Source organism: Crotalus tigris, unplaced genomic scaffold (assembly GCF_016545835.1).
Source record: "Crotalus tigris isolate CLP2741 ecotype Arizona unplaced genomic scaffold, ASM1654583v1 scf7180000024310.2302065, whole genome shotgun sequence".
Lineage (NCBI taxonomy): Eukaryota > Metazoa > Chordata > Lepidosauria > Squamata > Viperidae > Crotalus > Crotalus tigris.
In genome coordinates this window covers 1,629,800-1,656,247 of record NW_024100482.1, presented here as the reverse complement: position 1 = coordinate 1,656,247, position 26,448 = coordinate 1,629,800, and the positions used below count along the sequence as shown (strand labels likewise).

General features: G+C 36.0%; 1 protein-coding gene across 6 annotated transcripts in view; it reads right to left on the bottom strand.

Annotated features, from left to right (window-relative positions):
* ACSL6 (acyl-CoA synthetase long chain family member 6) overlaps window positions 1-26,448 on the bottom strand; it is a 104,824-nt gene that overhangs the window by 8,858 nt on the left and 69,518 nt on the right. For 5 of the 6 annotated variants that reach the window (XM_039324925.1, XM_039324923.1, XM_039324928.1 and 2 more), the window contains 4 exons: window positions 24,886-24,963; window positions 22,610-22,744; window positions 2,476-2,610; window positions 415-510 (listed from right to left, as the gene is read on the bottom strand). In XM_039324925.1, the coding sequence (XP_039180859.1) occupies window positions 415-510; window positions 2,476-2,610; window positions 22,610-22,744; window positions 24,886-24,963 (444 nt within the window). Of the gene's footprint in view, window positions 1-414; window positions 511-2,475; window positions 2,611-22,609; window positions 22,745-24,746; window positions 24,825-24,885; window positions 24,964-26,448 lie in introns of all 6 variants that reach the window. The other variant, XM_039324924.1, reaches the window with a different exon arrangement.

Sequence of the window (26,448 nt, the reverse complement as noted above, 5' to 3'; positions counted from 1 at the left end):
GAATTATTTATCAAATTTGTATGCCTCTGATCTTGCCAAAAGTGACCATAGGTGGCTTAAAGGCACTGAGTAAAATGCACTATAAAACTTTAAAATAATAAGGGTCTTAAATTTAAATTAAAGATAATTTCAAGAGGGTAGCTAATCAGCAGAACTGGAAGGCAGAAGAATGGCAACTGCCATAATAATTTAGCTTCATCCTATAATGATTCAATCCAATAATTTGGCTAAAGTTGAGAAAAAAAAGTCAAATCTGGCCTTTCCTATGATTCCTATAACACATAAATATTCTTATAAGAAACTGATCTTGTTAGGATAGTTACAATTTCTATTATGAATGTATCTGATCCCCACCTGATCCTTAGGTAGAATTACAGAAAAGGTACATCTGAATGATCCTCTAGTACATCTTACCTGACATCCTAATGCCGCTCGAAGGAAGCCCAGAACTGTAGGTGAAGCAGGAGCAGCTCCAGTAACAATCATCCTAACACAACCACCCAGGTTTGCCTGTTAGATAAACACAATTTTGAAATACAACGTGGTATCAACCTATCCTTATTTATTGCTGTGAGAAAATAGTAAAATTCTCCATATAAGCAACCTGACTCCACACAAAAGTAATTCCATCTTCACTATTCTTTTAGACCTAGTTCTTCCAAAAGACTTTTGCAGGAAAATGTGCAAGTCCAGAAGCTCTGGCACCAAAGATGGTGGAGGAGTTGGTTTTAGATTTTTTGGTTTGCTAGGTTTCCTTGAATCTGACTGCTGGATCATGATGTATACACTGCTCACAGCCACATTGTGGTATATAAACCTTGGTAACAAAATAAGGTGTCTGCAGGAATGGTGTGACTGTCCACAAAGTGCAAAGACAAAGGTCAAAGGTCTATTCATGTTGATTAACTAATGTCAGAGACAAAGATAAGTGGGACTGCTCATTGCTGCTTGCAAGATAAATTTTGCTACAGTTCCAAATGCCTGAATACAGGTAATTCTCAATCGTAATGGAACCCATCCATCACAATTGTAACTCGTGATGTTCATAAAGCGAGTCAGTCAATGTGACCCACTTGATTTTACAATCTATTTTGCAGTAATTTTTTAAGTGAATCATCATAGTCGTTTAGTGAATCTGCAATTGTTAAGTAACTGCCACAGTCATTAAGCTAATTGTTAAGTAACTGCCACAGTCATTAAGCTAATTTGCCGATTTTGGGCAAAAACATCATAAAATATGATCACATCTGCAGAATGCTGCAAACAACCATAAAAGCAGCCCAACAGCAGAGTGCCCAAACTGCAGTCATATGCCCACAGGGAAGGAACCATCAGGACTTTGAATGCAGATCACAAGTTCCTCCCATCAGAAAGATGAGGACTATCCATATTGCTTGTATATTATTGGTTCCCACAACATGATTCCTTTCAGTTCTGTTGGAGAGAGCTCAGTTGATATAGAAAAGAACAAGTGAGGAAAGCAGCTACTATATATTGTTTAGATTAGAAGAGTATGCTTGAAATCATGAAGGGACCGATTTTTTAATGAGATTCAAAGACGATTTAAATATGTGTACTGTATTTCAGGACTTAATGTACTTTCCAATCCTCATTCTCCAATACTATATCAACATCACCTAATCTGCTGAAAAGGATCAATAACAAGTCAAATCTTGCCACACACAATTCTAATAATAATAAAAAAAAAAGTAAATTAGCTAAACAATCCACCAGGATAAATATTTGGGGAATGGGGATGGAAGGGCAATTTAAAAAATGGAAATTTTCCTTCCTCCCATAGCAAATTCCTGTACATTTCTATTGCAGTTGTGATTTAAAGAATATTTACTTATATGGCCTCAGATATACATAGCTGCCTATATAACTCCCATTGTTTTAGCATATTATATAGCAATAAAATCAATACAATTAAAATCAACATTCTCAATGTGAATGTTGAGTGTGAGTCTTAGCACTTTCCTGAATACTGGGGAAATGGGGGCTAAATCCATCTTCCTGGGGAGAACATTCTGGAGCTTGAAGTCCATATAGGAGAAAGCCCTTTTCTACACTCACATCTATTTTGAGGCAGCTGAGCCATCTTCTAAAGCACCTTTCCTACTGATCTGAATAATTAAACAGGTTTAAAAAATACAAACAAATATTCCCTTTTCTTTTCTCTTGGACTTAAAAGTTATTATTTTTTAAATGTTTGGTTTGAAATATTTAGGCCTTGCTTAACCACTTCCCCAGAGGTAAGGCTGTTCAACAGGTTTGCACCAAAGGGAAAAAAATAACTTGGTTATAACCAAGCTATTTTCCCATTTTTATCACCTGAATCTAGTAAACGCTCGGAGGCTTCACCTATCCCTACATTTAAGCTACCATTTTTAAATGTATTGAGAAACATCCAAGGTAAATTGCATCCCTATTGTGAGTGATTCTCACAAGTTCTGGTTTTTAATAAATCCTTACCTGTATTTTGTTAAAGAATAACATATCCCACAGACTATCATTTCTAACGATTCCGTTTTGGACTTCTGCTTTTTTTCGATTAGCAGCAAATTCAAGAAGCCAACGTTTCACAGGAGTGTCTGCTTGACTAAAAATCTACAAATAGGTGTAAAAGAACAAAGAGAAAAGCAAGGAAATGTCACTTGGACAGAAAAAACATGACAAGAAGCAAATGTATTATTTATAAAAGCAGATATGACTCTAAAAATGTCTTTTTCTCCCCTTTGTTTCAATTGTATCCAATTCTCAGGAACTTTGTGGACAAATTCCTCCAATTTTCTTGGCAATTTGTTTTTAGAAATGGTTTGTGATTGCCTCCTTTCTAGGGTTGAGAGAAAGTGACTGGCCCAAAGTCACCCAACTGGCTTTGTGTCTATGACAGGACTACAATTCATGACATCTTTATTTCTAGCCTGATGGGGGCAGGCAACCTTGGCCCTTTTATGACTCATGGACTTCAACTCCCAGAATTCCTGAGCCCGTTATGCTGGCTCAGGAATTCTGGGAGTTGAAGTCCACAAGTCATCAAAGAGCCAAGGTTGCCTACCCCTGCACTAGACCAAACTGGCTCTCACAAATGCCATTTGCTCTATACAGTTTCTGGAGTTAATAGTAACTGCGTCATAAAGTTATTAGGAAAAAGCTAATCTATCATTGTTTGAATTATGCTCTCTTTACCTTCATTCTGCAAGTCTTTTCTTTGAGGAAGAACAAGAAGATGTTTCACTTCTCATCTAAGAAGCTTTATCGGGTCTGGCAGAACTGGTGAAGCTTCTTGGATAAGAAGCGAAACTTCTTTTTCTTCCTCAAGGGAAAAAACAGTCCAGTTGCCTTTTGAAAAAGCACCTTTTAGACAACTAGAACCAGGATGACTGAGAATCTCCACAGACATTTATTCTGCAAGGCAATTAAATAATTGAAATCTAAATGGATATTAAGATATTTTGAGCGTTTTAGATCTTTAGTTTGACGTGGTTATATATAATTACTTGGGAAATTATGGCAACAGAATAAAAAGACATCTGGTAACTGCAGAGAAATCCTTAGCTCTTAAAAGCCAATTGTGGCTGATCATTATTTTTATTACTATCATATAAGGCAGTAATTATGCCAAGTCTTCAGGATAAATCACTAGAATCACATTTTATACACAGTTTTACATACAAAAAGAGTAAAGAACTGAAGTCAACTTCATTTATGTTGCATTAATCATTCCACAAAACTATATACTTCCTATCAAGTGTGTTTGTATATACGTATTTGCTTTTGATAACATTAAAAATGCGAATTCTGGGTATGTGCATGTCAGCAAAACCTAAAAGGAAAAACGAACACCAGGATAAAAGTATAAACAAGCCTTGTTTATAAAATCACTTAGCTTTCGTCAGCCAAACTGCCAACATCGTCAGAGTGAAGCTAAAAGGAGATCCGGGAGTTCACTTATGTAGCCAATTGCTTCTGTGCCCTGCTTCTTGAGCGCGTCATCGGGCCATTCATTTCAATCGGCCGTATTGCATTGAGTTGTCCCGCACCTGACAACCTATTTGAGGATTCAAAAACTATCCTCCTGCTTGCAATCGCTCCCCTGGAGCGCGTACAAACGCCCGGGGGACAGTTGTCTGATCGCTTCTACTCCTCGCCTCCCTCCCCCCCTCGTATTTGTATATATGAATATACTGCAGAAACAAGTACATTAAAATGCAGGCTAAAATAACATTGAACAATAGCCTAAACTGCAATGGAGTATATGTGTTATTACAAAAAAAGATAGTCAAAAGATTGCCGTAAGGGAACTGACTCTCTTCCTGGGTGTTATGAAAGAAAGCTCCATTGGATATAGCATTTGATAATGATGGTAATTATGTTAATATTATCCAATGATGCTCGCAAAAGCTGGGCAGATGTAGATAAAAATTTTTTCTTAATTATCCTAATACCTTGCTACTTAAAATCTTAAGCACTACTACTATAGGTAGGGTCCTGTATTCTGCTGTCCCAATACAAACCCCACCCCTTTTGGGCCTTTGTCATAATGTCCCATAGATGCCCATATGGATTAAGCTAGCAACACAATGCTGCTTTTGTCATTTTTGATGAAAGCAGAAAGTTTCTTTAGACATCGCTGGGAACCAGAATAAAAATCCTGACTTGCAAGTCCCATTCCCTACTGTATTTGAATATCATTATAAAATTATAAACTAAGGTAGGCAAATTCTGTATCTTTGGCATACCAAAATTCAATGATAACAGAGTTAAGTAATTAAAGTAAGCAAGATCTAGTCATTCAAAGTTCAACATTAACACCACATGACAAGAAAAGCAGTTCTCTTTGGATGACAAAATTCAAGATGTGGAAAGGAAGGTGGACTCCTCACAAGAAGATATTTTGATGTTTCAGTACAGACAAATGGAGTATGCCCTGAGGATCAGAGGCCTCAAGGAAGATGTGAATCAAGATCTCGTGGAGGTGGTTCTTACTGATCTGGCGCTGGCCTTGGATATGGATAAAGGAGAATTACAGAGAGAAGTGGAAAAAATTTATAGGCTCAACTCCTGGATTGCTAAGCAGAAGAACTTGCCTAGAGATGTGGTGATTTATTTTACAAAGAAGTCCCTGCGGAATGAGATTATACAAGCTTTTTACAATAAAAGATTTCAGATTGCTGCCCAAGATGTCATCATTCTAAAGGAAATCCCATCCAAAATTTTAAGAAGCAGGAAAGACTTTGCTTTTTTAACCAATGAGCTTAAAGCTAGATCGATGCCATTTAGATGGGAAATTCCGATGGGTATTGTTTTGAGCCATGCTGGGACACGCTACAGATTGAACACAGTTGACAAAGCTAGAGATTTTTATACTTCGGTCCTGGGTGCAGGCTCAACCTCATCTGGTCGGAAATCTCTGAGTGGCAAGGAAGTTGAGCAGCAATCTGAGGCATTAGATTTGGTTTCCGCTGGGATGATAGAAGCTGTAAAGCAACGCCAGACGGAGGTTAAAGAGCAGAGGATGACCCGTGCAGCCTATAAGCGTAAAGAGAAGGAGCAACGTAAAAAAGAGCCTAAAGAGAGTTCTCCTGGAAGTGCATCACCGCCGGTGGGAGGAGCAAGACCCAAGAGTTATGCAACACACGCAGCTCTTTCAGAGTTTGATGGTGTCTTCTCCAGGCTGCGTGCCAAGGGAGATGGCAAAGTTTTTGACCTGGAATGTTAATGGATTGAATTCTCCTCAGAAACGCAAAAAAATCTTTTATTATTTGAAGCAACATACTAATGATGTTATTTGCTTACAGGAAACTCATATTTTACTTAAAGATCAGAAATATTTAGTTAATGCTCGTTTGGGATCTCATTTTATATCTTCTGCTCCTGGGAAGAAAGGGGGAGTTGTTATATATGTTAAACAAAACCTACCAGCTTGTCTGGTAGAATCAGATCCCCAGGGGAGATATGTGATGATTGAACTTGGTATTTATGGTAAGAAAATACTTATAGTTGGACTTTACGCTCCAAATCAACAACAGGAACAATTTTATAAGCAGTTACATCAAAAAATAACATTGCTTGATTATAGATCAGTGGTATTAATGGGTGATTGGAATGGTGTCTTAGATATACAAAAGGACAAGAAAGGTTCCTCTCCTTTTCTTAAACAAGCAAGGCTACCTAAAGCCTTTTTTGATATGAAAGAAGACTGGGAATTAAGGGATTATTGGCGGGAACGTAACCAAGAGGAGAGAGACTTTACTTTTTTTTCTGATAGACACCAATCTTTTTCAAGAATTGACTTTTTCTTGATTACCACGGACTTGTATAATAAAGTAAAGAATGTTAAGATTTTTCCTAGATCACTGACGGATCATAGTCCAGTTTGGATGGAGCTGATTCAAGAGAAAGAGGAAAGAAGATCCTGGAGAGTTAATGAAAATTTGTTTAGACAAGAGAAGAATGTTCAAAAATTAAAGGAGTGTTTAAAGGACTATTTTGCTTTGAATATGTACAAGGGGACTTCAATGTCAATGGTATGGGATGCAGGTAAAGCATTTATGCGCGGTGTTTTGATAAAAATGAATAATTTTTATAAGCGAAATCAGATTCAGAAACGTAGAGAACTTGAAGATGAAATTAAATTAAAAGAAAGGGCTTTGATTCTAAATCCTTCTGATGAAAGTACTAAAGAATCTGTAAAGTTATTAAGGTCACAATTTAATATGTTGATAGCAGATCAAGCTGCAACCAACTTATTATTTATGAAACAAAATACATTTTGTAATGCTAATAAGCCGGGGAGATGGTTGGCTTATCAATTAAGAAAGAAACAGAGACAGAGAATAATAGAGAAAATAAATTACAAGGGTAAACTAGTTTCTCAGAAGGAATTAATTAAAAAATCTTTTTTGGATTATTATCAAAACTTATATAAATCTACTAATGTACAATTGTTAGATATAAATAAATATTTAGCTGAGGCAAGTTTTCCTAAACTGACTGAGGATCAGAAATATGAAATTAATGGCTTAATTACTAAGGAGGAAATTGCCTCAGCAATTCAACAATTGAAATTAGGGAAAGCACCGGGTACGGATGGGTTAACAGCTGTTTATTATAAAGCTTTAATGGAGGAGATGATACAACCATTAAATGATCTTTTTAATGGTATCTTACAGGGTTTAGAGATTCCTCCTTCATGGCGTAGTGCCTTTATATCATTGATTCCAAAGGAGGATCAAGATCTTACTTTACCAAAAAATTATAGGCCTATATCTCTTTTAAACGTGGATTATAAGATATTTGTAAAAATTTTGGTAAATAGGCTTATGAGGGTGGTGCATCATCTTGTGCATAAAGATCAATCAGGGTTTATAACAGGAAGGTATATGAAAAACAATGTTAGACAAATTATTAATCTATTAGAATACTTAGATAAGAACAACCAAGTTCCTGCAGGGCTCATATTTTTAGATGCTGAAAAAGCATTTGACCAATTGAATTGGCATTTTATGCTAAGAGTAATGGAAGAAATGAATTTTGGTGAAATATATTACAAGCCCTTAAGGTAATATATCAAAAACAAACAGCACAACTTATTGTTAATGGAGGTCTTTCGGAGGTTTTCACAATAGAGAAAGGTACTAGACAGGGGTGTCCTTTATCGCCATTGTTGTTTGTTTTAACATTGGAAATATTATTGATCAAAATTCGAGAGTCTCAGGAAATTAAAGGAATATATGTTAATAAAAAAGAATATAAGTTAAGAGCTTTTGCGGATGACTTGGTTGTTACTTTGTCGCAACCTGATTATTCTGTAGTAAACTTATTACAGTTGATTCATCATTATGGCTTGGTCTCGGGTTTTAAGATTAATGTAAATAAGACCAAAATTTTACCTAAAAATATGTCTAGTCAGGAGAAGCAGATTTTGACTAACCTGACGGGTTTTGAGATTGTTAATAAGGTAAAATATTTGGGGGTGATGTTGTCTGTTTCTAATGTAAAATTATTTAAAAATAATTATGAAAGGTTGTGGGTCAGGGTACAGAAGGACTTGAAGAACTGGGAAAAGTTGCAATTATCCCTCATGGGAAGAATTGCAGTGATAAAAATGAATATTTTACCCAAGTTTCTTTTTCTGTTTCAAATGTTACCAATTTTGAAAAATGAGATTAATTTAAATGAGTGGCAGAAGGGTCTTAATAAATTTATCTGGGCAGGGAAAAAGCCAAGGGTTAAGTTTAAAATTATGCAAGACTTCCGTGAGAGGGGTGGACTTAAGGTACCAAATTTGAAATTATATTATGATGCGGTGGTTTTAACACTAATCAGTGATTGGGTAAATTTGACAAATTCTGAGATACTTTATCTAGAGGGATGGGATTTACTTTATGGGTGGCATGCCTATTTAATATTCAATAAAAAAATGGATTGGGCTTTTAAATCTCATATCTTAAGAATTTCTTTACTTAGGATTTGGAGAAAATATTATAAAAGTGATTTCAAAGTACCATTATGGGCTATACCTTGGCATGCGATAGAAGCAATAAAAAGAGGGGTTAAAATGGATATGGTGTCTTACAGACAGTTACTTAAATGGGATGGACAAAACTGGCAATTAAAATCACGGGAAGAGTTAGCGCAAGAAAACTTTATTTATTCTTGGTTCCAATATAGGCAATTATTAGACAGATGGAAGATGGATTGTAAGGTGGGTTTTCTTAGAGAAGATGAAAATCTTATCAAGCAAGTGAAGGATTCAAGACAAACCCACATTAAGAGAATTTATGCGGTTTTAGTTGAATTGGATTCAGAAACGGAACTAATTAAAGATTGTATGATAAGATGGGCGCAGAATTTTGGTGAGCCAGTCTCATTGGACACCTGGGAAAATATTTGGGTGAGAAATGTCAAATTTACACAAGCACAGAACTTAAGGGAGAATTTTTATAAAATGTTTTATAGATGGCACCTTGATCCACAAAAAATGTCTTATATGTACCCTGACGTGCAACCCAAATGTTGGAGATGTGGTTATAAGGAGGCTTCCTATTATCATATTTGGTGGTCATGCAGAGAGATAAAAGCATTTTGGATCAAAATATGGTGGAATATCCAGAGAATTTTTAGAAGGAGGGTAAAATTTACTCCGCAATTATTTTTGTTAGGTATTGTTACAGATTGTGATACAAAGGAGGTTGTTTTGATGTTAAATTTGATTACAGCCGCTAGGCTGTTAGTAGGACAATATTGGAAGAAGGAATCTTTGCCTACATTGCAGGAATGGTTTCTTAAAGTAGCTTATCTGGCGGAAATGGCAAAGATTTCGGCTTTCTTAAAGCAACAAACGCAAGAGAAGTTTCTTGCTGTTTGGGATAAATGGATAAAATTTATACAATTTAGATTGGGTATACAAAAATATTATATAGTTTTTTCATAAGTTTTATTTTTATATATATTATAGATAATCTTTATATATATATAAATATAAAGTTCTTAATTTAATTTTTATTTTTACTTCTTAAGCCTATATTCTGCTCTGGGAAGCTCAGGGGGGGGGAAGGGAGGGGGGGGTTTTTGGGAGGGGTGGGGGTTTTTTTTTTATATATATATGTATTGTTTAGTTTTATTTTTTTGTATATGTTGTCTCTTGTTTTGTATTCTTTTTTCTTTTTTGTAAAATTTATAAAACTTTTAATAAAAAAAAAAAAAAAGAAAAGCAGTTCACAGTTTTGCGCCACTGTGCAGCCGAGGTATTGCGCAGTTCCTCACCCCATGGCTAGTTTTGCCCTGCCAGGGGACCCTAAATTGGTCTAAAGTTGCCCCAGAGAGGCAACGAAGAAAGATGGGCACTCCAATGATTGTGGAATGATGGTGGTCGTCTTGCTCAATCTGGAAGAAGACCTCTAACTTGACAGGAGAAAGGCTGGCCACACCTCGGTGACCAGCCCAAGCTACTTGCAAAGGCACTAACCAGAACAACGGTGAACAACGTGCTTGAAACTGGGTGAGGAATTCAATCTTCTCTCTCCTATTTTGTATCTGATTTCCTGGAAAAGATTCCCAAGAAGCAAAAATCCTCCCAAAGTGAGAATGGAGAGGACTACACCCCTACCCTCACATAGACGGAAGCGGTGAAAACTCTTATGGGGAACAAAAATATATTTAAATGAGGTTAAAAATACTAGTCTGGATGAATTTGAAAACTAAGAAAACTGTTAAAATTCCATACCTGAAAAAGTATTGATGAAATTATATATATATATAAAAATAATAATAACTCTTTACTTTGAAAGCTGGAAAATGAACAGCTACTGATACCTAGTGGAGCATTGACTTAGAATTTGGCAAGATGTCCAGAAATAGCAAAAAACAGCTGTTAACAAAGCATCGGGCTACTTACTACAGAGTGAAATTATATATGTTTAGAAACTGCTGACCTTCTGGAATTATAAACACACTGAGCTGCATTTTTAAGTTTACGAACTGCTTGCAGAGAAAGAAAAACCTTGGCCTTTGGTTAATCTTCTAAAGGGGAAGTTACTGGAAAACTTTCAAGTGGTTAAATACTTTGGACTGAAATCTTGGCTGGCTGATAATCATAAGACCCCTGAAAAGAAGAACTCTTACAAAATACTGTTTTCAGTGGTGCTTTGATAATTGGAAACATATTGGATTACAAAAACCATTTATAAAGATAAGAACTACATAAGATTTGGTTGTTTGGATTTTAAGATTTTAAGTTTGATAAAGCTAATTAAAGAGACTATGGTACGGTGAAAAACTACTTAGAGGAGGGAGACAAAATGGATGTTGTATATTTATCTAAAAGTGACAGAAAACCACACCTAACATCTCCTGCTGAAGACCCAGCATGGAACATTAGAGATCTGCAGGAACAATGACTCAAGACAAAGCAAATACATTCCAGGAGAAAATATATGCAATGTTGTGACAGATTCAAATAACAACTTTGATAACCTAAATGAACATATCTCTAACCTAAATTCACAATTAAACAACGCTCAAAAAATGACAATAAAGAATGAACAAATAAATTAGACAAAAGAATACAAATCAGAGGAAAATGCCTTAAATATGGAAGCTACAAATGAAGAGAACTACAACTTAATACAAACCAAAGAAAATCCGCAAAATTTTGCTACAACAAAGGAAATAAAAAAAAATGTTTTACCTAATCTAGGACTTCAAAACAAACTTGAGGACAAAAAAGAAAATTTAATAAAATGGATTAAGGAGCTGTCAGGAGAATCATTAGAGCGTGGGAGACAAAAAATGAATATTCTACTTAATTTGTCTTTTTTATCCCCAACAATATCTACAAAAATACAACTTGGCAAACTAAACCTACTGATTTAGAAAGCGATCTGGAAAAAGAAGATTAGAATCTGATTTAAGAGATTTGATTCAACTTACCAGATGGAATACTATATGACTAAACACTTGTTTGAATACAATTAAAAAATATAAAGTTTGGATATAAAGAGGTCCTAAAATAAGATTGCTAGATGGTGTACTATATGATTAAATATTTGTTTGAACATGGTTAAAAGAATAGACATAAAGTGGCTCTATAGTAAGAGGGATAAGATATATAAGTAGTATAATATGAAATGTAAAAATATTGAGATGGTGTATTTATCCCCTTTATGGATTACTGCCTTGTCATGGCGAAGGGGCTTGCATAACTCAATGAAGCTATAAGCTATGCCGTGCAGGGCCACCCAAGATGGACAGGTTATAGCAGAGAGTTCTGACAAAATGTGATCCACTGGAGAAGGAAATGGCAAACCACTCCAGTATCTTTGCCATGAAAACCCCATGGACAGTACTAAAAGGAAAAAAGATATGACGCTGGAAGATGAGCCCCTCAGGTCGGAAGGTGTCCAATATGCTACTGGGGAAGAGCAGAGGGCTAGTACTAGTAGCGCCAGAAAGAATGAAGCGACTGGGCCAAAGCCGAAAGGACGCTCAGCTGTGGATATATCTGGTGGTGAAAGGAAAGTCCGATGCTGTAAAGATTTTTTCTCCATAGGAACCTGGAATGTAAGATCCATGAATCAAGGCAAGCTAGACGTAGTCAAAAAAGAGATGACAAGACTGAACATCGACATCTTAGGAATCAGCGAACTAAAATGGACAGGAATGGGTGAATTTAACTCAGATGACCATCAGGTATACTACTGTGGGCAAGAATCCCTCAGAAGAAATGGAGTAGCCTTCATAGTCAATAAAAGAATAGGAAAAGCAATACTGGGATACAATCCCCAAAATGACAGAATGATCTCAATTCGAATCCAAGGCAAACCATTCAATATCACAATAGTCCAAATCTATGCCCCAACCACTGGTGCTGAAGAGGATGAAATTGACCAGTTTTATGAAGCCCTACAGCACCTTATAGAATTAACACCAAAAAATGATGTCCTTATCATCATGGGGGATTGGAATGCTAAGGTAGGAAGCCAAAAGATAACCGGAATAACAGGCAAGTTTGGCCTTGGAGTACAAAATGAAGCAGGGCACAGGCTAATAGAATTTTGTCAAGAGAATACGATGGTCATAACAAACACTCTTTTCCAACAACCCAAGAGACGGCTCTACACATGGACATCACCAGACGGTCAACATAGAAATCAGATTGACTATGTGCTCTGCAGCCAAAGATGGAGAAGCTCTATACAGTCAGTAAAAACAAGACCAGGAGCTGACTGTGGCTCAGATCATGAGCTTCTCGTTGCAAAATTTAGGCTTAAATTGAAAAAAGTAGGGAAAAGCACTAGGCCACTCAGGTATGAACTAAATCATATTCCTGATGAATATACAGTAGAGGTGACAAATAGATTTAAGGAATTAGATCTGATAGACAGAGTGCCTGAAGAACTATGGATGGAAGTTCGCAACATTGTACAAGAGGTAGCAACTAAAACCATCCCAAAGAAAAAGAAATGCAAGAAAGCAAAATGGCTGTCTGAGGAAGCTTTGCAAATAGCTGAGGAAAGAAGGGAAGCGAAAGGCAAAGGAGAAAGAGAAAGATACACCTAATTGAATGCAGAATTCCAGAGAGTAGCTAGAAGAGATAAGAATGCCTTCTTAAATGAACAGTGCAAAAAAAGAAGAAAACAACAGAATAGGGAGGACCAGAGATCTCTTCAAGAAAATTGGAGATATGAAGGGAACGTTTCATGCAAAGATAGGCATGATAAAGGACCAAAATGGCAGAGACCTAACAGAGGCAGAAGAGATTAAGAAGAGATGGCAAAACTACACAGAAGAACTATACAAGAATGAGCTTAACATCCCAGATAACCACAATGAGATGGTCACTGACCTCGAACCAGACATCCTAGAATGTGAAGTGAAATGGGCCTTAGAAAATCTGAGCAACAACAAAGCTAGTGGAGGTGACAGTATTCCAGCTGAGCTATTCAAAATCTTAAAAGACGATGCAGTAAAAGTGCTACACTCAATTTGCCAGCAAATTTGGAAAACTCAACAGTGGCCACAGGATTGGAAAAGGTCAGTTTACATTCCAATTCCAAAGAAAGGCAATGCCAAAGAATGTTCAAACTATCGCACCATTGCACTCATTTCACATGCTAGTAAAGTTATGCTTAAAATCCTACAAGCTAGACTCCAGCAGTATGTGGATCGAGAACTACCAGAAGTACAGGCAGGATTTCGAAGAGGCAGAGGAACTAGAGATCAAATTGCCAACATACGCTGGATCATGGAGAAAGCTAGGGAGTTCCAGAAAAACATCTACTTCTGCTTCATTGACTATGCTAAAGCCTTTGATTGTGTGGATCACAACAAACTGTGGCAAGTTTTTAAAGAGATGGGAGTACCAGACTATCTCATTTGTCTCTTGAGAAACCTATATGCGGGTCAAGAAGCAACAGTGAGAACTGGACACGGAACCACTGATTGGTTCAAATTTGGAAAAGGAGTCCGGCAAGGCTGTATACTGTCGCCCTGCCTATTTAACTTGTATGCAGAGCACATCATGAGAAAGGCAGAGCTAGATGAATCAAAAGTTGGAATTAAGATTGCCGGAAGAAATATCAACAACCTAAGATATGCAGATGATACCACTCTAATGGCAGAAAGTGAAGAGGAACTAAAGAGCCTCTTGATGCGGGTGAAGAAGAAGAGTGCAAAAGTAGGCTTGAAACTCAACATTAAGAAAACCAAAATCATGGCATCCGGCCCTCTCAATTCCTGGCAAATAGATGGGGAAGAAATGGAGGTAGTGACAGATTTTATTTTTCTGGGCTCCAAGATCACCTCAGATGGGGACTGCAGCCAAGAAATTAAAAGACGCTTGCTCCTGGGGAGGAAAGCTATGGCAAATCTAGACAGCATTCTAAAAAGCAGAGACATCACCCTGCCAACAAAAGTGCGTATAGTCCAGGCCATGGTTTTCCCAGTTGCAATGTATGGCTATGAAAGTTGGACCATAAGAAAGGCTGAGCGCAAAAGAATTGAGGCCTTTGAATTATGGTGCTGGAGAAGACTCCTGCGAGTCCCTTGGACTGCAAGGCGTTCAAACCGGTCAGTCCTAGAAGAGATCAACCCCGACTGCTCTTTAGAAGGCCAGATCCTGAAGTTGAAACTCAAATACTTTGGCCACCTAATGAGAAGGAAGGACTCACTGGAAAGGGGCCTAATGCTGGGAAAGATTGAGGGCAATAGAAGAAGGGGACGACAGAGAATGAGATGGCTGGATGGAGTCACTGAAGCAGTAGGTGTGAACTTAAATGGTCTCCAGAAGATGGTAGAGGACAGGAAGACCTGGAGGAACGTTGTCCATGGGGTCGCGATGGGTCGGATACGACTTCGCAATTAACAACAACAACAATTTGAATGAAAAGTTTGGATATTCCAGGGTAATGAATTTTGAGAAAATTATGACTGATAAGAGTGGTTTCAATACTGGGGGGAAATTAAGCTTAAATAAGAATCTTGAAAGCAGGCTATATAATAACTTAATAAGATGACTTCTATAAATACAATTGAAACATAAGCTGATTAGAAAAAATGTTATATGTTGATGTTATTGTTATATGTATAAAATACTAGAAAAATGTTTATACCCAATTCTGTATGTACTGAAAGTATTAAGAATTATATTTGTTTCGACTTCCGGTTCTGGATTGTGGCGCTCGCAGCTGTGCGAGGAGATTGCTGTCTTCGCCAGTTGATTCTTCGCTGCTGGTAGATCCTTAATCAGGTCGAAAAGCCGCCTTGGAGGGGCAGCTAGCGGTGAGGAGGTCCTCATCGTCCTTGGGAGAGTGGCAGCTTCTTCCAAGGACTGAGATTGCTCCTTTGGGCTGATGGTGGAAAGAACGGCCAGTAAAATGGCCGTTCGCCTTGCCACTGTAACAAGAAGTCAGAAGAACATCTAAGCACAGGAACCACTGTGGCTGAGCCGGGTCACACTTTTTTTTCCTCCCTCTCTTGGGTTTCCGTTTTCTTTTGTGCCTGTAAAAAGCACTTTTGAAATGATTTCCCTATTCTAAGAAAGCGGCGTTTGTGAGTGTGGGAAAAAGAAGCTTAAATGGACTGAATTAATTTAAAGTGATTTTTTTCTATTTTTATTTATTTTTTCTTCACTTTGGGGTCTTGGAAAACTTTTTAATATTGAATCTGCTATAGGACTTGAATTCTCCTTTTTTCTGTGTTTTCTGATCTTGTTTATGAGATTCCTGGTCTATGGGAGAAGATTTTACATTGTACTGAGGACACCTTGTGGAAAAAGTTAAAACTGCAACTTTCTCTTTTTCTCTTCTTTTTCTGAGGATCAGACTGACCTTGACTTTTAGATTACCATAAAAGAAAAAATACAAAGAAAATTTTAACAGCTGTACTGGTGGGGGTGGACATTGATTAAATGTTTTCTGAACATAGCCTCTACTAAATGATACAGATTGTTTCTAATTATTTTTGAAATGGAGTTTTCTAAAAAAACAGAAATTCTGCTTTGAATTTATAAATTGACTCCCAGACCTTATCTGAGCACTCTATAGACCAAAAAACAACAGAAGCGGGATTACCTAAAGGTAAAGAAGATTCCATCCTATTTCATATGCATGCTGATGAGATCTCCGAGGAACTAAAAAGGATTGCAATTAAACCACTTACAACCTTAAGACCAACAGGAGTGGACAGACAAGCCCAACGAACTGAGAACTATGGTAGCTTGGATAAACAACTATCATCTACAAAGTTGGACATAATTGAGCTGGCTATTCAACAGTTTCAAACGTGGAGATTTGTCTTTTCAAAACAACAAGGAAATACTTACAAAGGAGCTAGGTCTCTAAAACAGAAAAGAGGACGTCTCTGTTTGATTCAAAGGATACTACAAGGCATAAAGAGTGACTTGTTCATTGATATAGAGGCCTTGTTATGGAAACCAGTTTGGCATAAAAGGAAAGCTAGAATAAGATTTAAGAATATGATTTAAGGTTTTATGTAATGGGTTTAAAAAGCTTATTAGATATGGATTGATTTATGGCTTAAGATAGTTAAATAAGAGATTAGATTGAATAAAAATTAATTAAAGGTTTGAACTTAATAATAATTTGTTTTGTCTATGTATTAATATGTTTTGGATACAGTAACTTTGGGAGGACGTTAAAGAAATTTGATACAGATATTGAGGGATTGATTGTTAGATTATAAAGAATAATAGAAATAGAAAAGTATTTTTCTCTTTTCTTTTTTTTGTTTTGTTTTGTTTCTGTTTTTTCTTCTTTGTTCTTTTTTTTCCTTTCTGATTTGAACTAATATTTTCTTTTCTTATTAGAACTGATAGTCATTTTGTAATGGAAGAGGAATAAGAAAAAAGAAGAAATGATATTAATAAATGTTTATTGAATATGTTAAGGAAAAAGGTTATGGGGAGACTCCCGAAGTGTTAATTAGGTATTTAGATTAGAAATATGGAATATAGTAAATGAAATAGTCGAACTTAACACAGGATCTGAATTTGTGGGTTTATTTAGATGAAAGATTATTGAGGATTGTTATGATTGATTTAGTTGTATTGAAATATATCAATTTGAATATAATATGTCATTAGAGGGAAAAGAGAGGAGATTTTTAATGACTTAATCTGAACTTTGTGAGTATGACTTTGTTTTGTGGACAATTGATTGTCCTGCCACCACGTTGTTTCTTAAGCACTTGTTTGGAAAATGAAAAAAAACAATAAAACTTGGGGTTTTTTTTTAAAAAAAAAGAATTATATTTGTTTAATGTAGATAAAAGGAAAATATTACTGGAAGAAGAGAGGATCAAGGAAATATATATATTTTTTTATTGAATTTTTTTTTTAAATTTTACAAAAACAAAACAATTTTCCCCCAAACCTCCCCAACCCTCCCATTCCCTCCCCCGACCTTCCCAGAGCTGAATATAGGCTTAATTAAAGTTTCTTCAAAAAATCTTAAAAAAGATATAAACCATAAATAAATCTAAATACATTACTTAAGAAAATTATAAGATAATTAACAATAGTGTGTATATGAAAAACATAAATACAAAAAATAAATGTTTAGAAAAGAAAAGAATAAAGAAAAGGAAAAAAGAAGATAAAAAATATTAAATTTTAAATATAAGTTATTAAAAAAACTAAATAATATTTTTTATATCCAACTTATGTTGTATAAAATCTATCCATTTTTTCCATACCGCAACATACTTCTCTTGCGATTGATCCTTCAAGAAAGCCGAAATCTTTGCCATTTCCGCCAAATAAGAAACTTTAAGAAACCACTCTTGCAAAGTAGGCAAAGATTCCTTCTTCCAACATTGCCCTACTAACAACCTTGCGGCTGTAATTAAATTTAACATCAATGTAATCTCTTTAGTATCACAATCAGTAACAATACCTAACAAAAACAATTGTGGGGTAAATTTTACCCTCCTTCTAAAAATTATTTGAATATTCCACCATATCTTAATCCAAAAGGCTTTTATATTTTTACACGACCACCAGATATGATAGTAAGTAGCATCCAAACATCCACATCTCCAACATTTAGGCTGCAAGTCAGGATACATACGAGACATTTTTTGTGGATCAAGGTGCCATCTGTAAAACATTTTATAAAAGTTCTCCCTTAAATTCTGGGCTTGTGTAAATTTGACATTCCTCACCCAAATAGTTTCCCAGGTATCTAATAGAACTGGTTCACCAAAGTTTTGTGCCCATTTAAACATACATTCTTTAACTAATTCCACTTCTGAATCCAATTCTACTAACACCCCATAAATTCTCTTAATGTGAGTTCGTCTTTGATCTTTTACTTGTTTGAAAAAGTTTTCATCTTCTCTAAGCAAACCCACGTTACGATCTATCTTCCATCTATCCACTATTTGTCTATACTGAAACCATGAATATATAATATTTTCTTGTGCTAAATCTTCCAAAGATTTTAACTGCCAATTTTTACCATCCCATCTAAGTAATTGTGCGTAAGAAACACTATCCATCTTAACTCCTCTCCTTATCCCTTCTATCGCATGCCGTGGTATGGCCCATAATGGAATTTTAGAATCACTTCTGTAATATTTCCTCCATACCCGAAGTAAAGAAATCCTTATAATATGAGATTTAAAAACCCTATCAACCTTTTTGTTAAAAATTAAATAGGCATGCCAGCCAAAAAGTAAATCCCAACCCTCCAAGAGGAGTATTTCTACATTTGTTAAATTAAGCCAATCACTTATTAATGTTAAAACCACAGCCTCATAATACAATTTCAAATTCAGTACCTTGAGTCCACCTCTCTCGCAAATATCTTGTATGATTTTAAGTTTTACTCTTGGTTTTTTCCCTGCCCAAATGAATTTATTAATACCTTTCTGCCATTCATCTAAATTAACCTCATTCTTTAAGATAGGTATCATTTGAAATAAAAAAAGAAACTTTGGCAAAACATTCATTTTAATCACCGCAATTCTTCCCAAAAGAGATAATTGCAACTTCTCCCAATTTTTCAAATCTCTTTGTATCTTGACCCACAGCCTTTCATAATTGTTTTTATACAATTTTACATTAGAAACAGATAAAATAACTCCCAGATATTTTACCTTATCAACAACCTCAAAATCGGTCAAATTAACCAAAGTCTGCTTGTCCAGATTAGTCATATTTTTGGGCAATATTTTAGTCTTATTGTTATTAATTTTAAAACCCGAAACCCGTCCATATTGATGTATCAATTGTAGTAACTCTACTACAGAATAAATAGGTTGGGATAAGGTAACCACCAAGTCATCTGCGAAGGCCCTTAATTTATATTCTTTTTTATTAACTTCTATTCCTTTTATTTGCTGTGATTCTCGAATTTTAATCAGCAATATTTCCAAAGTTAGAACAAACAGCAATGGTGACAATGGACATCCCTGTCTAGTCCCTTTTTCTATTGTAAACACCTCTGACAAACCCCCATTGACTATAAGTTGTGCCATTTGTTTTTGATAAATAACACCAAGAGTTTGTAAAATTTTTTCTCCGAAATTCATTTTCTCAATTAATCTTAACATAAATTGCCAATTCAATTGATCAAACGCTTTTTCAGCATCTAAAAATATCAATCCTGCAGGAACTTGATTATTTTTATCTAAATATTCTAATAAATTGATAATTTGTCTAACATTATTCTTCATATACCTTCCAGTTATAAAACCTGTTTGGTCTGTATGTATAATGTAGTGCAAAACCTTCATGAGCCTATTGGCTAAAATTTTTGCAAAAATCTTATAATCTACATTTAGGAGAGATATAGGTCTGTAATTCTTTGGTAAAGTAAGGTCTTGATCTTCTTTTGGAATTAAAGATATAAAGGCTCTGCCCCATGATGGGGGGATCTCTGAACCCTGTAATATATTATTAAAGAGCTCACTTAAAGGTTGAATCATCTCTTGTAGCAAAGTTTTATAATAAATAGATGTCAAGCCATCCGTACCCGGTGCTTTACCTAATTTTAATTCTTTGATCACTGTCTCAATTTCCTCACTAGTAATCAAACCATTAATTTCTTGTTTCTGATCTTCTGTTAATTTAGGGAAGTTGGCTTCATTTAAATAATTATCTATATCTAAAACCTGTACTTTAGTACTCTTATATAATTTTTGGTAATAATCTAAAAAAGATTTCTTAATCAGCTCCTTCTGATATCCTTCTGGGATCAAGTAAATATATTATCAACTAACATATTGATCAATTATAGAAATTAATTAATATTTAAAACAATAATAATTAATTTCTATAATTGATCAATATGTTAGTTGATAATATATTTCCTTGATCCCAGAAGGATCAAGGAAATATATTATCAACTAACATATTGATCAATTATAGAAATTAATTATTATTGTTTTTAAATATATGAACCCATACAACACATTGTTCATTAAGTACAAAAGGCTGTTATTGTAAAAAATTAATAAAATATATTTTAAAAAGAAGAAAAAAGAAAAGCAGTTCAGCATCACTAATAAACACACCCAAGCATTGCTGGTGCCTCCACCACCACAGACTCTAGTTAGTATCATTCCCCATCCCTCGGTAAGGATGCAGGTGGCCAGAGCCCAGTCAGCTTATGCTGCTAGCCAGAAGACTGCCTGTTTCCACAGAGACACAAGCATAGAGATGGAAGCCTGAGACCAACATTTTGAAGCCAAAGTCTTCCTGAGCTACTAATTGTGCTGCATAGACATACTTAGTATTTTATACTGCAGATAACATATTTAGAGAAGTGTCTATGGGAGAGAAGAATACACTTTTTGTAAAAGAGAAAACCTTGACCCTCTGGGCCTCAAGCTCCTGGATCAAACCCTGGGCAATAGTGACAACAGAAATCAAACCTGACCTTTTGGGAGTCCTGTGAGCAACAGTAAATTCCAGGTAAGAAGAAACAGAGACATCCAGATTACAACCCTCAAATATCATTTAAAAGTGCAACATTCATGAGGGAGCCTATCTATCTGTCTGCCTGCCTGCCTGCCTGCCTGCCTGTCTATCTGTCTGTCTATCACATTTCTGAATTTCCCATCTCCTCAAACAGGGACTCTGAACGGTATACAATAAAACATCAAAATTTAAAGCTGTATATAAAAATTAAAGTGTTGATTATTAAAAAATTAAAAAAATTAATGGAGGCAAGAATAAGTAAACCATGTTAAAAATTAGTCAACAAAGGTAAAGGGAGGGCTGTCATAGCACCAACCAACCCCCCATGACTCCATGCTCATATTCTCCTTTCTATTCTATGTATGGAATTCATTATGAAAAGGAATCTACAGTAATTGCAATTCTCACATAGCATAATAGCGAGGCTGGACATAGTTTGACTTCTGTATAGGAGTATTAAAAGAAAACAATTTGATAGAGCGTTGCATATGTACACACATGTTCATTTGAAGATACAGTGTGACGGTCACAAAATTGAGCCATTGCACGGTTTTTTTGGCACTTTATCTATTGTCTTTAATTCTATGGCACTGTGTGGTGGTTAATGTCTTACTGGTTATTTTCCAATACACATCACATCATCTACCCTTATTTTCTATCTTCCAGTTCAATGCATAGTGATTGATTACACCAACACTGATCATGAAGAATGGAGGGAACAAGATATGACAACGTTTTGGGGATTTTTCCTTTTTCTTTGCAAGCAAAGACAATTTGCAAAATGTGAGTGGTCAGAATTTTAACATGAAATTGTTCAATCAAATTTGTTGTCATTAAGATATGTAAACAGGTGTGTGAGAATGGAAGTGATAGAGAACCTGAGAATGCAATGTGGGGAAAGAACAGAAGTTTGACACTTGCTAGAAATGGTTAAAAAGCTAAAGAAATAGCTGAAAATCAAACACATTTTACTGAATAGGATTCTTTTTACACAGAAGCAGAAGAACCAACTTTATTTCACTTGCAGCCTGACAAAAGAGCACCTAGTACTAAGGTCTATTACAATATTATAATCATTAGATTGTTCCTTATGTATTTTAAAAAGACACATGAGCTGTTTTGAAACAAAAATGTAGCAACCCTTTAAACTAGAGTATGCACATACTGTAATTATAATTATTCTGATGATACTGCCACTTAGATGATGATAGATTTTTTTTCCATTCCAACAAAATCAATTTTCAAACATCAGATAAATATTTTGCATTCCTTTTGTTCATAAAAACAACATCCAACTTAAGAAGTACTCAAGTTCTGAAACAAATTTAAATGGAACATACTGTTCCACTGCAAATTTCTCGTACAACATTCTGGATAAGTAAGCTGGCTTACATAAAAGTTATAAGTACAGCAGCCAAAGAATTTAAGGAAAGAAAGAAGCATCCAGTCCTACCATATTAGAGGAGATAATTTTTTCCCTTTAATTTGCCAAAAGAAATGATAATAGAAGAATAGAATAATAACTTTATTGTCTCTTTGAATGTACACTAATCGGCATACATTAAAACGAAATTTCGTTGCATACAGCTCTCAAAGGGTCACCACCTCCAATATACACTACATAAATATGACAAAAGTAAATACATACAAAAGAAGTACCTTATCATACATCCTGTTGAGCAGCCTTGGCACAACAGGAAAAATGGTGGGACGCAGAGCTTTCATGTCATCGGACAGCAAGCGAATATCCCCTTGGAAGAAACCAATTCGTCCCCCATGACAATACACTACAGACTGTAATGAGAAAGGCAAAGGAAACAAATTAATTCCTGTTTTTAGCCAATAATGCCGCTCCAATTGTGCGGCATTACAAAACCCATACAGAACTCTTTAGGCATCTTTCTTATTGGTGGTACCGTAAAGTCACTGTTAAATAATATTTAATAGTGGCACTCCACAAGCAATTCCACCAACATATTGATCTACAATCAGTCTATGAACCCCTCAGAATCCAAATCAACCACACAGCCAACCAGAGACAACACCGACCCTCAGCCAACCCATACAAGCCTCTCCCACCAGCAGTTCACCTCCCAATGACCCTGACCTGAGATAACCTCCCCATCCCAAGACCCAGTACAAGACTCACAGATGACTCACACCTGACCCATCAAAAAGACCCATCACAGACTCTCACTTGACACACCCACACCTGAAGCCTTTATAAACAGAAGAATACTGAGATCTCCTAAACTCTGCTGAAGATGTTACCTAGCCTGGTAACAAAATGCTCAAAAACCAACCCACAACCCACATTTAATAGTGAGAGTAATGGTTGGAGAATGAACCTTCACCCTCACTATTAAATAACTTCTCATAAGAAGGTCCTATCCAATAGTCTTGGTCATGTCATGTGCATGACAGAACAAGTCTGTTGTGATCTACCATTAGGGGGTAGATGATTCTATTAAAGAATCCAAAATCTGCTTCCTTGCACTATTGATTTACTTAGAAAGCCAGCAGTGATGGGTGATGGCTCTCCACTCTATATTTTACATTCTCTTGGTAAAGAGGTTCCATTAAAAAATTCAGCACTAGTTGTAGGGCAAACAGCTAGCTATGATGTTTAGGAAATATAGTCTTTGGAAGAGAGGTAGCTTATTATAAGTTGTTAAATTGTAGGTTTGAATAATCACTTTATAAGAGCTGAGAATTAAAAGTATGCTTTTCCAAATGAAGCAATAAAATATATTTTAAAACAACAACCTTTCTGGAGTAACTGAAATTTTAGGTTTAAAGCAGTCACTAGAAGGACTTGTATGTAATTTTTAACCATGGTTAAACTATGGAGAAAGAACTTAGTTCTTCTTTAAGTATTCTTCTTAGCTTCAACGAAAAAAAACGCAAAGTTCAGCTTTTGTTTTAGATTAAGAGCACTAGCACTTAGACCTACCGCTTCACAGTGCTTTACATTACAGAGTCAGCATATTGCCCAAACAATCTGAGTCTTCATTTTACCGACCTCAGAGGGATAGAAGGCTGAGTCAACTTTGAGTCAGTCATATAATTAAGTCCAATTCAGCATGTTTTTGCATCTTAAATTAAGGATAATTGTCGCTATAATTACTAGAAAGGGCTTTAAGCCACAGTCTGTGGAGATGGTTTGTTTTAATGAGTTGAATAGGTAGGGTATGGGTGAAGCCAGGCACAGGTGAGTCATTCTTATGTCATGATTCAGTGCAGTGTTTTTCAGTCTTGGCAACTTTAAAATATGTAGATTTCAACTCCCAGAATTCCTGAGCCAGCATGCTGTTGACATCCACATAGCTTAAATTTGCTTGAAAAACACTGACCTAGTAGCATTGTCTATTTCAGTGGTTCTCAACCTGTGGGTCGGGACCCCATTTGGGGTCGAACGACCATTTCACGGGGGTCGCCAAACAACGCAGTCCGCCATTTTCCCCTTTTCCTTAGCTGTGCTACTCCCTTTTATTCTATTGGCTTTTGAAAGCCAATAGAATAGACTCTCTTGAATAGAGTCTAATTCTATTGGCTTTCAAAAGCCAATAGGACTTGTCCAGGCTGTCTCTGCCCTGCTGAGCCCGCCAAAAGTCCCATTCTGCAAACGGTGCTGCACCAGTTGAGTAGTCCTTGACTTACGACCGGTTGAGTAGTCCTCGACTTATGACCGGTTGGGGGTCACGGTATTAAAAAGGTTGAGAACCACTGGTCTATTTAATCCCTTTTTATTTTCAGCAGGAAAAAATGTTGGCTTCCACTGACACTGAGGCCTTACCTGTACCATTCGCTCAAACATGTGTGCTAAAGGCAAATAGGAAATGTGTACATCCTCATATGTAGGAGACCACTGACTCTGGAAAAAAAAACACAACAGGGAGCCCGACAAGGCCTCATCAGTCTAGGAAGTTTCTTACCTGTATCACTCTTTCAAACATGTGAGCCAAAGGTAGGAACGAGATGAGTACATCGTCCTGTCTCGGAAAGATCACTTTCTGCAGATGAAGGGCATGGGAGACAGAAAGGAAAGAAACACTGACAGGAAGACACAACAAGAAAGTCATAAAACAATAAAAAGAAAAATGGCACCAAGAAGAGCAAAAGGGGGGGGTGGAGATTATTACGTGAGAAAAGAGAACAGTGTTTGAAATAATGCGTTAGGCCACGACACCAATGGAGCTATGTTAGCAGGAGTGGTGAGTAACACAAGGGTGTAATGCAGAGAGCTCTCTCCACTGTACAGGGCACCAAAGGTGTCCGTTCCTAATCACAACACCAAAATGACAAAGCGTGCATCGTATTGTCTATCACTGACACAAATTCTGCCCTTTCATATTTGCATCATGACAATTACGCAATTGTGCAATTATGGAAGGAATGGAGTTTGCATCATGACGCATATTTTATCCCTCTGCCCCCCCCCCAACCTTCTCCAGACACCTAAGCAAGACTTGTATGTTCTGAAACCGGAGCTATGAACATGCCCTCTATTCAAACATCTGTGATGCCAACTCAAAATGCCCTCCTCCCAAGAATGCTGCGCGGTTCACTTTGGATACTTTTGCTGCTTGGAGTTTTCCCCAAAGAAGTGCCTCCTTTTAACATTTTCAGCAAGATTGACCAATTACTATCGACATCCACATAAGTTAGGAACATATTTTAGATCAAGTCAAACCATTTAGCTAGCAGACATTCTATTTGTAATGGAAAGACAGAATATTCATTTATTTATAGAAACATCCATCTATTTATTTAAATGAAACATTATTATTAAAATAATAAGATCCCTTTTTGGGTATAAGCCACCCAGAATCGCTCTAGTAGTTAGAGGGCAGCATATAATGATAAATAATAAAATAAAATAAATAATAAAATAAAATGAAACAATAATAATAAACAAAAAACCCAGCTAGTATTTGGATAATTACAACATGAGACTGCAAGACTGGTAGTTTTCCTTATCCTCCTGTAGGAGGAAATCTGTGGCCCATAATAACTGTTTGATTCACAGGATCAGCTATAATCTACAAATCATGATTTGTATATAATAGACTGAACAGCTTATCAGTCACACATCAAGATAGGGCTGAAAAGGGTTCCTATAAAATCCTGGATAATTGGAGCTAAGTAGTGGTTAGGATATTTGTAATAAGCTGTGTTTGATTCTGGCTTAGTGTACTGTGTGAATCCATCCATAATACCGCAAGTTAGCAGAATGTCTCAACAAGGCCACTACAGCTTGTTTAATAAAATATAGTTAATCTGGTTGATCCCAATTAGCATAAGGCAATCTCTGAGTTCTAAACAGACTATACCGTGATGCTTTTATGAGGATGAGATACAATACAAAATTCATAGCCAAGTAAAATCTGTTTAGATCAGCTATTAAAGGGATAGGAAATCTTCCAAGTTTTTTTTTAATATCATGTTATAAAATTAATCTTGCAACCTTGCTTTCTGGATGCCTGTTCATGCTTCCA